At 33.4% G+C, this 12,725-nt stretch overlaps 1 protein-coding gene across 1 annotated transcript; it reads left to right on the top strand.

Annotated features, from left to right (window-relative positions):
- LOC108660677 lies at window positions 11,903-12,334 on the top strand. The gene has a single exon (XM_018114935.1). It carries the CDS (start codon window positions 11,903-11,905, stop codon window positions 12,332-12,334), a length of 432 nt encoding a protein of 143 aa, XP_017970424.1.

Raw genomic sequence — 12,725 nt, forward strand, 5'->3', positions numbered from 1 at the left:
TACGCCTTTTATTGGTGAGACTTTCAAAAACATGCGATCTCCCACTTGAAACTCCAAGTCTCGTTGTCTGTTGTCAGCATATGATTTCTATCTACTTTGTGCTGATAATGTCACGATCCGAAACCTCCCTCGGGCCCATGACAACTGTCGCAATGTCCCGATTGATACTCATTACCTGAAATACCATTCAGAACCCCGCAAGGCTTACATATCAGTTTTAAATAATTTTCAGTCGTTTTCGGCTCAAGTAAATCAAAAGACAGAAATATAGCATTTTTATATAAAACAATATTTATAAAAACACGTGTAAGTAATCTTTTGTAACTGAGAAGTAAAATAAATTCATACATACAATAATTTACAAAGTTATAATGTACAATAATAATTATAATGACAAGTGGCCCATAAATACACCAAGTGTTGGTGATAGTAACCTACTGTCTGTGTGATAGAGGGGTCAACTGGAATCCTCGACAAAATCGGGTATCTACAAGCTACCACAGGCCTGAAATATTTGGAAAGGAGGTGGGTGAGATTTTGCAATCCCAATGAGTAAACAGACATTATCATAAATATCTAAAGGCGAGTAACATGGAGGCAAGTTTAAACAACAAATTACAAACCATTTCATAAGGTTTTCAATTTATTTCTTAAACCATTAAATATTTTTAATTTACCAAAACAGATGTTAAGGCTTATAACTTTTATTAAAAACAGGACTCAAGCTAAAACTAGTCCTCGGGGATACCTTGGCTGAGGCATCTAACCGAGTTCACCAAGGTTGTTAAGATATTTACATGTTAAACACATGTTAGTTTTGAAAACAAGTCGTTCCTTGGCATTGGCTGAGTTACACATTCACGTGGGGGTTCGACGTGAAGTGAGCTCTAACACTACCCCAAGAGTTACCCTCCTCGCCTCTACAATCGGAGTAACTATATAACTGGGTTTACCGTGCCCCTCTAATAGGCAGTCCACGGAAACCCGTCACTACAGTGACTAAACCCACCAATTTTAATAAAATTTTGACAGTATAACGTGGCTTTTATTTATTTACCCAACCTGTATAGTAAAAGACAACTTACATAAATTCCCAATGCAATTATAAAATATAGCCACATATACTCATATATCATAAGCCATTCACAGGAAAATATATTTTTCAAGACAATTGATAGCGTCCAATTACTCAATTTCATAATCAAAGTTTCTTATTTCATAAAATCAAGACAATATATTTATTTGTCACATTTATTTCTAAAACATCAAAAATCCCATTTTAATCTCATTTTCGTTTCATAAAATCCATGAAGAGCATTTAAAAATAAACTCTAGATAATTTACAATAATAATAGGTTTACTCACCGTTCGTACAAATTAAATGCTTTCTAGGTGCCCCGATCACTATTCGTCGGGTATGACTTCCTTGCCTTTATCAGAAGGCTCTCCTCCTAGACACATTGTAAAAATTTCACAATTTACCACATTGATGCTAAATGACTATATAATTGACTTAAATCCTATACTAATGCATGGTATGAAATGCAATAGCCTAAAACGGCTTAAACGCAGTATTAACCTATTTTTGGCACTTTACTCGATAAATTGCTAACGTGCTCTATTTTAGCTCTAAATTATCCCATTTTCTCTCCAACATTTCTAACCATTAAATATCAGCCAATAATCCTCTAAAATCACCAAAATCAGCTCACTTTTCTCCTTGGAAAATTTGGCCAAAAATGGGACATTAACTACGTAAATTTTCCACTTTTGTTTTTCTATCACATTTAACCAATTTTCATCATTTTCTCTTCATTTCTCTTAGAATAAAAATCAGTTCTTCATCATTGTACATCATTGAAGATTCGGCCAAGGGTCGATATTGTGAAAATTTCATGCTTTCTTGCCCAATTTGATTTCTATATTGCATCATGATTTTAAATTTTCCTTTGTTGTTGCTTGTTCCCTTCCTTGTTCACTCACTGGGTCTATACTCACCATTTCAAATTCGTGTTTTCAGATCATGAGGCAGCCGGTAACTAGGACGAGGTAACCTTGTAGACCTGTGTCCATCTTTTCGTAGGTGTCTTGGCATTCAGTAGCGGTACATTCATCCGAGTCCCTCCGCTGGAAATCGAGTCTTCTTTTTGAGATGTATAGACAAACTTGATGTAAATTATTAAGATACATGTTGTAGGCAACGTATGTATATTTTAAATGAGTAATGCCAGTACGAGTTGGCAATATATATTACTATTTTGGTTTAAAGTTACAATTTGTGACTTAACAATACTTGATGGTATGATGAGTAGAATAATTCGATAGGCTTGCTTGGGCTTAGTGGACTATGTCCATTGGGCCCATGCTCCAGTCATGGCCCGAAATTTGGTTCGTGACAAAAACTTTATTCACCAAAAGTTATGTCACAACCCGGAACCTCCCTCGGGCCCATGACAACCGTCGCGACGTCTCGATTTACACTCATTACTCGGAATGTCAACGAAACCCCGCAAGGCTTACGTATCAATTTCTTGCCTTTTCTATGAGCAATCGTTGTTAAACATTCTATTTTAAACAATTACCAGTCATTTTCGACTCTAGTAAATCAAAAGACCAAATTATTTTAGAAGGATTTATAGACAAATATTACTATTTAAAATATTGATTAAAATATAGCATTTTATATAAAACAATATTTATAAAAACACGTGTAAGTAAAATAAATTCATACATATAATAATTTACAAAGTTATAATGTACAATAATAATTACAATGACAAGTGGCCCATAAATACACCAAGTGTTGGTGATAGTAACTTACTGTCTATGAGATAAAGGGGTCAATTGGAATCCTCGACAAAATCGAGTATCTACAAGCTACCACAGGCTTGAAATATTTGGAAAGGAGGTGGGTGAGATTTTGCAATCCCAATGAGTAAACAGACATTATTATAAATATCTAAAGGTGAGTAAAATGGAGGCTAGTTTAAATAACAAATCACAAACCATTTCATAAGGTTTTCAATTTATTTCTTAAACCATAAAATATTTGTAATTTACCAAAACAGTTGTTAAGGATCATGACTTTTATTATAAACAGGGCTCAAGCGAAAAACTAGTCCTTGAGGATACCTTGGCCGAGGCATCTAACCGAGTCCGCCAAGGTTGTTAAGATATTTACATGTTAAACACATGTTAGTTTTGAAAACAAGCCGTTCCTTGGCGTTGGCAGAGTTACACATTCACGTGGGGGTTCAACGTGAAGTGAGCTCTAACACTACCCCGAGAGTTACCCTCCTCGCCTCTACAATCGGAGGAACTATATAACCAAGTTTACCATGCCCTTCTAATAGGTAGTCCACGAAAACCCGTCACTGCGGTAACTAAACCCACCAACTTTAATAAAATTTAGACAGTATAACGTGGCTTTTATTTATTTACCCAGCCTGCATAGTAAAAGACAGCTTACATAAATTCCCAATGCAATTATAAAATATAGCCACACATACTCATATATCATAAGCCATTCATAGGAAAATATATTTTTCAAGACAATTGGCAGCCTCCAATTACTCAATTTCATGATCAAAAGTTTCTTATTTCAGATAATCAACACAATATATTTATTTGTCACATTTATTTCTAAAACATCAAGAGTCTCATTTTAATCTCATTTTTGTTTCATAAAATACATAAAGAGCATTTAAAAATAAACTCTAGATAATTTACAATAATAATAGGTTCACTCACCGTTTGTACAAATTAAATGCTTTCTAGGTGCCTCGATCACTGTTCATCAGGTACGACTTCCTTGCCTTTACCGGAAGGCCTTCCTCCTTGACACATTGCAAAAATTACACAATTCATCACATATATGCTAAATCACTATATAATTGACTTAAATCTTATACTAATGCATGGTATGAAATGCAATAGCCTAAAACGGCTTAAACACGATATTAACCTATTTTTGGCACTTTACTCGATAAATTGCGATACGCGTCTGTTTAACTCCAAATTAATTTTTTTTCAGTTTCTATACCTCAACTGCACCCAAATTGACTCAATGTTCCTCAGTGTGGTGCAAATTATCAGTTTCGATAGCAAATTACGAAAATACCCCTAGTGGGTAAAAATTTATATTTTTGCTTCGAAAATTCCCATTATTTTTCTTGGCTCATAATTCATTATTATTCATCATAATTCCTCAAATAATCATCAAGATCAGCAGCCAATATTCCCCTAAAAAATTCGGCATAATGGGTTTCAATAGGAGAAAATTATTTCTCTAGCTTATTTTTGCTATATTACAATAAAACTTAACTAAAATCACTTAATTCAATTAAAATCAACCAAAACTCAAGCTCAAAACTCATCCATGGAGGTTTGGCCAGCATGGGTGTCCATACCCACTTTCTAATTTTGCATGGAAATGAGAAAAAAATGCATGGGTAGTGAAAATCACAAGGAAAATCAATGAAATTTACCTTTTTAATGCTTGACTTCTTGATTTCTCTTGATTTTCCCCAAATTTTTCAGCTAGGGTTCTTATTTCTTTTTTCCCTTTTCTCTCTTGTTTTGGACGGCTTGAAGAAGATGAGAATTCTGGAATTTTGACCTTTTTAAAGGCTAAAATAATATAATATTATTTTATTCATTTTTTTAATGTTTTATTAATTCCTTAAATTCTAGCCATCCATTTGTTTCCAAATTTTCACCATACACTTGTCCCACATATCCATAGCTTAGATAAAATTCTCAGACTTATCCAAAGTCTTGGTGGAGTAATTTTTGAAATTTACACTTTTACCCCCGTAAAAGTCAAAAATTACATTTTTGCCCCAAAAATTGAAAAATTGCCCATAGACATATTTTTCATCCCTTATACTCATACCATTCTCCAATTTGTCAAATGTGATCTAAATTCTCTCAAAATCTCAAATTTTGTTCGCGAGTGGTAAAATTACGATTTTGCCCCTACACTCTAGAAATCATCGAAATTAAACTTTTTCACTTCCTATCATTATATTATACTCCAAATAGTTAATCTTGATCAAAAATTTCACTCCATGATCAAATTATTATCTTAGGTGGCAAAATGACGATTTTACCCCTAAACATCAAAATTTTTAATTTTTCCCCAAATGAACCCTCGAACTCCGAACAATCATTTTTAGTCATTCTTGGACTGTAAAATATTAAATTTCATCCTATGATTCCTATTTGAACTAGTTCGAGATTAAATCAACTTAAGTGTACCGTTAGGTACAATACCGGGTTTCGTCTATTCTTAGGGACTTTCCTAGCGTTATAACATGCTACTCAGTGCATGTATGTCATGACATGTGTTTATAGGGTCGGGTTTTACAAGCTAAGAATTCAAGACAACTAATTATCATCATTGGATAGAGAAATCATCGGATATTGCCACCACTTTACTTTTGATTCCTAAAATTTGAACAAGTAATAATTTCATTTACAAACTAATCCTAAATTATTTATAAATCTAGATACACATGTAAATAAAACTAAATCTAAAACTTCCACAAAATATTCACCACCAGAAAAATAATAACTTTGCCCCCCCAAACTTAAACTAAACATTGTCCTCAATGTTAGAAAAAATAAAAGAAAGGTAAAGAGTACTCCCCTAATGGTTGACTGAATTTGGTGAAGCTATAATTCTCCTCCTCTTCCTTATTGTCATCTTCCTTATTATCACTTTTTGGATGATTTTTTTTACAACAAAAAGAAAATAAATAAAGATTAATGTAGAGAAATAAATAAATAAAATAAAAATAAATGAAAAGAAAGGAAAAAATAAGAGTTTCGAAAGCTTGGATTATCTCCTAAGTAGTGCTTCTTTATAGTCAATAACTTGACTTTGGTTGAGGTCTTCATTCACCCTTTAAAGAGGTTTGAGTTTGCATGGAAAATGTTTAAGGTGTGAAAGTAACCTTTTCCTAAGATGAGGTTGTAGTGGCTTTAACTCAAATTTGGTGCTTGCTCAACCCAAGGTGGTGGAATAGGCTGACTTTTACCTAACTTCTCAAATTAAGTGTCACAACCCAAATTCCAAGCCATGACCGGTGCATGGGCCCTATGGACGTAGCCCACTAAGCCCAAGCAAGCTTATTTACATGACTCCATTCATCGATTTCATTATTCGTTCTTACAACCGTATTTCGTAATTTCCACTAACGAGTATGTAAATACTTTTCTATCGACTATATATTCACATTTATATGATTCAAAATAATGTCATCTGTGCCATTACATAGTGGCAACATTAATCAATACAAACATCTATTCGCTTAAGATATATACATACATGTCTTAACAATTTACATCAGGGCACGTGTGTTCAACAAAAAGGACTCTAGACTTCCAACGGAGCAACCATAGCAAAGGTGCAGCTACCGAATGCCATTGATACCTACCAACAGATGGATGCAAGTCTATGAGGACACCTCGACCTAGTTACCGGCTGCCTCTTGATCTGAAAACATGAAGTTGAAAACGGTGAGTATAAACCCAGTGAGTGAACATAAGAAGAGAACAAGCAAATGAGAAGGAACGTTTAAAGAAATCATGATGTATTTATTTTCAAAACAATGTAATTTAGTTTCATTCTGATTAAAACCCCTCATTAAACCCTTAAATGGTAAATCACTCGATAATGATGAATCCATACATAACAAAGAATTTGAGGAATGAAAGCTTCAGTAATATACAAGCATGTCAAATGAAACGATGGGTCCTCGCTGCAGCGAAAAGGCATTCTTACTGCAACAAAATTTGGGCTTGAGTTATTAGCTGGATGAAGGTTTCTCTCTAGCCGAGGGTTTCTTTCTAAAATTTCTCATTCCAAACTTAATTATATAAACCCCTAAATGTTGTGAGTCCATGATCAACTATGTGTTGGGATGAGCCTTGCAACCAATTGAAATTGGTTAAGGCTTGATTCTAATCATGCAACAACATCATTCATGTTGAATGATTAAAGGTTTTCCTTCATCAATAAGACATCTATTATAACAAGTTATAAGTCTAATTGGATGAAGTCCATGAGATTAATATGCCTTGCAAGGGAACTGTAATGGGTTGCAGTTATGAGATCCTTATGCATCAAAGCATAATCTCAAAATGTTCCCGGTTAATGTATCATTGAGACTGGACATCAATGATACTTAGAGACTAGTACATTCTATGTTCTTTACTTGAGAAGTAAGCAACCGATCTCATAGGTTGAAGTATAGAGATACTTGGAACTAGAATGTAGGTGCTTGCCTAGGAGAGCAAGTTCACTGAACATGACCCTCCATGAGAAGTGCATTTGGTATTTCACTCAAGTGTCTATGCAATACTTCTCATGTGTTAGTTGTGTAAATACTCCCTAGACTTGAGACACCAGGTTATTTTATGTGTGGAGTACTATGCTTTGATTTCATCCCTACAGGTAACTAACCAAGGATGCCTAAACAGGATGCTTTGGGTATAGCATGAAGCATTTGGAGGCAAATGAGTGGTCAAGATAGGAATCATCACCCCAAGTGATGCAAGGGACATATCCTCGCTGTTCTTGGTTGATATTAGTTTATTGAAGTCCTTGTCCAAGGCGACTTAAAGTTTATGAAAAGAGTTTCATAAGTCTTTATAAAGCTGATGATCAAACTTTAAGAACGAATATGGAGATCAATAAGAGTAGACACTACACCATGCTCTTATCATCTCCGGGATATATGATGAGTGAATGAATTACGCTGAAAGGCTGATCAATGAAAGGTTGAGTCAAACCATCTTGACTCTTCTAACAGTTGGGTGGCCATGATGGATTGCTAGATCCTAGTCTTGGTCTATGAACTCTAGGTATTTAACTTGATTAATGATAAATTTAAAGTAGTTTAAATTTATCTAATTCTAAGTTTAACTTAAGAATTATATGTTGAGTTCATTGCCAACATGTTAGAAGCCTAATGGGTCACACACCTAAAATGAATGTTGAAAATAAAATGGGAGAGGTGATTAAGTTGGACTTAATCAAATTAGAAGTTATGAGCTTCTCAATCACTTGATTAAAATTGTTTAATTAAGTTGTGCCTAATTAACTAAATTGTTTAATTGAATCATTGGGCCTAATTAATTAAATTGTTTAATTAAGTCATTGGGCCTAATTAATTAAATTAAACAATTAAGTTATTGGGGCTAATTGATTGAATTTGTTTAAAGTAAGTCATTAGGCCTACTTGATTAAAATTGTTTAATTAAATTGTTGGGCTTAACTAATTAAATTGTTTTATTAAGTTATTGGGCCTAATTGATTAAATTAAATAATTAAGTTAATTGGGTTTCTTAAGGACTTAATTAAATTCTTTAATCAAATTATTAGATTAATTGGCAATTACAAAATAGTTTTGTAATTAGGATTTAAAATTAATCCAAGGTATAAATACCTTGCTATAGCCTCCAAACAAAGTAGTGGAGAACGGTTGAAAAAAAAAAAGAGTGAACGGCACATTAGAAATTCTTTTCTCTTGCCGTTCCTTGGGTGAAGAAAAATAGTTTTTCATTCACTTTGTTTTTGTGTGTTCAGGCCCACAATTTTGTGTGGATTATGAGTTTATGAAACTCATATTTGCTAGCACATTGTCAAGGCTTAACATTTCCAATCCTTACAGAAAGATTTTCTCATTCATTGGTGTGGATCACCATTAGAGGCTGCACAAGGATCCCTTGGACAGCTTTGGTTTGCAACAACCGGGCTGAGGCGGTTGAGCTTTTTTGAAGGCTGATTTGGTGGTTTAACAAAGGATTCATCAACCTTTGTTATTTAGGTAAAGTGATCTGATCATATACTTTTATTTTTAATTTAATTATGTACTCAATTTAGCATGAAAGAGATCCTAGGAGGGTGAGGCACAAATTTATTTTTTAAATTTATTTTCGCTGCATTTTATTTGCATTTGATGCATGATCAGCCCTCACCCAATAGTGGTATCAGAGCCCCTTTCATGCCATTTGAGTGCTTGATCATGTTCAATGGATGCTTGATTAACAAATAATTGTTTTGTATTTTGATTTGGTGTGATTTTGCTAAAATCGATTTTTCAAAAAAAAATCTGCTTTGCCAATTTCATTTAATTCTGTCCAGCAACCTTTGTACCCTCCTTTAATCTTATATTGACTTATTTGAATCATATATAGACTTAACCAATGAGTGTTTTACATTGTGCAAAGGAAGCACAAGAAAAAGGGACACCATAAGGCACGGTTTTGGAGGCTGTCTTGTAAGGCAGCACACACACGGTTTTAGGTGCAGAATTCTGCTTCTATTTGTGCTTAATTTCCAGCAAATGAAATGTGTAATTGTTACACATTTATTGCTGGATATGTGGACAGCAAAATCATGAAATGTTCATGATTGAATAGGCTGATTTTAAGCAAGAAATTGGAGCAAAAAGTGAAAGCAGTCCAGCTCACTGTTATGACGTGAATTTCTGTTTTAATTAACAAGAAAGTCTTGGAAATTAATTCTGAAAAATTTCAGGAAAATTATCTTTATTAAACTGTTCAATAAGGATTATTTCTCGAAAATATCATGGTCAAACATGCTGATTTCAAGAAAGAAAATTGGTGCAAATATAAATCTGTCCAGCTCATTGTTTTGGCATGAATTTCAGTTTTAATTGACAGGAAACTCTTGAAATTAATTCTGAAAAATTCTAGAAAATTAACTTTATTAAAATGTTCAATGAGGATTATTTCTGGAAATTTTCATGGACAAACAAGCTGATTTAGGATATTTATTATTGAAAGTTTGAAAACAGTTCAGAGAATAATTATAGCTTGGAAATCGGTTTTGAATGGCAAGATAATCTTGCAAAATTAATTCTGAAAATTTCAGAATATTATCCTCATTTGAAAGGTTCAATTAAAGGATAAAATTTTGAATTTGAATTAATTTTTGAGTGGCTGGACACTTAACTAAATTAAAGGAATGTCCTTTACATGTGAAACGGCACTCATGGCAAAGGTTGTGCATGGTGCTGCCACACATGGATGTTGCACCTCCCATTGCCATGGATGCAACCACTTTATGGAAAAAGGTTGTTTCCTGGAGAAATTGGACACTCAATGATCAGGAAGGATTATTTTCTTAGTTGATCATTGACTCCTAAATGTTAGGGATACATGCCTAAAATCAAGGAGTTTGAAGCCTTGATGGAATCAATCAATTTTAAATTGATTGATATTAAATCTCCAAAAATATTAAGTCTTCCTCATTTGATGAGGACTCCCTAAATTAAGGGATTATGATTTAAATATATCCACATCTAATTAGATTAGATAATTTCAATTAAAATTGAAAGTCAACTTGAGTTGATGACATCCTAATCCAATTAGGATAGATTTTAATTAAGATAAATTTACTAATAAATTAGGACTTCTAACAATGATTTGAACTTTATAATTAGTGAATGGATAATACAAGATTCAAAGGTGGATAAGGACCTTCCTAAAATATTTAAGACACGTGATTTGGATCATGAAACCTTTAAAAATGGTTTATGATAGATACTCAAATTAGGAAGTTTAATAAATTGGTTTAGGTTTCTAATTAAAGAAGTTTAATTAGAAAGAACCTACTAAAAGAATTAATTCAAATATGATTTGAACTAGCTAAAGGCCTTGATATGATCAATTCCCTTACTAAGTAATTTAAAAAAATTATTTTTTAAAAATTATTAAATCTTTTCAAACCTAAGCATCAAATGATTTGAACTATGATCCTCAATGGTTGAGTGATATTTTTCAAATGAAATGCCAGATCATCATCATATTGAGCATGTTTACTTTATATGTTTATAACTAAATTGTGGATGTTTGTTGATGGTTATGGACTATAGACCCAATATGATTGTGGATGTTTGGTTAAACTGCTATTTGTGGAAATCTTTTCGAATAGGGTTTGTGAACCATACCTTATTTCTTACATTCTTGGTTTGTAAAATTCTCTTCTCATCTAACTCCCCTCAAATGTAACTCGAGGTTTCTATATTCATTTGTAATTAGAAATAGGATTAGATTAGGAAAGAAATTTTGTAAATCTAAAGATAAAGATCAAAGGTGCCATGAAGAGCTAAAGGTGGATGCAAGCTAAGGCATGAAGTGCTTAATGTATGTTATCCCCTAAGATTTGACCAACCAGTTTCCTTTTATGGCTCAAGGAAACTAGAGTAGGAAAGTCCATAACCATCTTAGTAGAATAGCATGTCATAGATTTAATTTTATGCGATATATTAAATGCTATGCATGCTAATCAAATGAGACCTTAATGAAACGAAAAGGATAAAATTCCTTGGTAAATATTGAGTCACATACCACGTACGATTAAGTTGTCTTCCACCATATAGCAAGATAACCTGGCTACTCTTTTAATTGGAGGCTTGTTGAGAACACTCAAGGCCACACTTTTACACGAGTATGTTTGAGCTATTGGTGGGTCTTACTCAACTAATTTCATAAAATCTAGATGCTTGGAAACTTGATTATTATGGAAACTAAAGGCAAAGGCTAGGCGAAATATATATGATATGTTTAGGCAATGTGTTGTCACCTAGCTGATCTAGGAGTTGTATAGAGATACAATTGGTAAGCTCAATTACCTACCTAATCTACCTATCATGGTTTGTTGAGCACACTCAAGGCCATGACTATGTGGATGGGATCCTAGCCCACTAAGAGAATCCTAGTAGAGATCTCTCGAGGTAATATGGAGGGTTATCATCTTTTAAAAAATAGTGGGAGAACTATTTAAAAATTTTAAAACCTTGTTTTAAATAGTTTATGCATGATGTTTACTTATTGCTTTATTTTATCTATTTAGGCATAATTTATATACATGGTTAATAATCTGTCACTGCGGAGCATCTTGGATGTAAATAAACTCACTGGCCCAAACTTCCTCGATTGGTTTCGGAACCTCAAGATCGTCTTGAAACAAGAGAAGAAATTCTATGTCCTTGACACTCCAATTCCACCAGTCCCTGCTACTGATGCTAGTGCTGAGGATAAGGAAGCATATCAACATCATAAGGATGACAATGATCAGGCAGCATGTGTGATGCTAGACAGTATGACCCCTGAGCTCCAAAAGCAGCATGAACATATGGATGTCCAATCCATGATTCTTCACTTTAGAGAACTGTTCGATAAAGAGGGGCGCACTGAGAGATATGAGATCTCTAAAGAACTATTCCGATGCAAGATGGCAGAAGGCAGTTCTATTAGACCCTATATGCTGAAGATGATTGGTGTACTACCCCATCTTTGATATGGTGACAAATAAAGCTTATCAAACATGAATTGAGGCCAATTATAATGTTTAAAAGTGATGAAAGATGAAAGGAATAGTTTAGGATAAAATATTTCGCACACAAGGAAATAATAACAAAATAATAATATTTTTATCGAAGGAGAATTTGCGAGATAAAAGGTGATTCGGAAGTCAATTGAGGCATAATAAGGTATTTTAGGTACCAAGGAGACAAGAGGAAATTTTTAGAATAAAATAATATTTTATTAATAAAATAATATTAAAATATTAATATTTAACCGGATGTCGAAATCAAAATCAATCATGAAGAAGGATCATATGGTTGATCCAAGTGGGGGAGAAGAAATACAAATAAATTTTTGGGGATGAACGACGAAAGTGAAATATG

The sequence above is a fragment of the Theobroma cacao genome, chromosome 2 (genome assembly GCF_000208745.1).
Source record: "Theobroma cacao cultivar B97-61/B2 chromosome 2, Criollo_cocoa_genome_V2, whole genome shotgun sequence".
NCBI lineage: Eukaryota > Viridiplantae > Streptophyta > Magnoliopsida > Malvales > Malvaceae > Theobroma > Theobroma cacao.

Excerpts from the sequence above, each read along its gene's own strand:
- LOC108660677 (XM_018114935.1), top strand. The coding sequence starts at position 11,903 with ATGGTTAATAATCTGTCACTGCGGAGCATCTTGGATGTAAATAAACTC.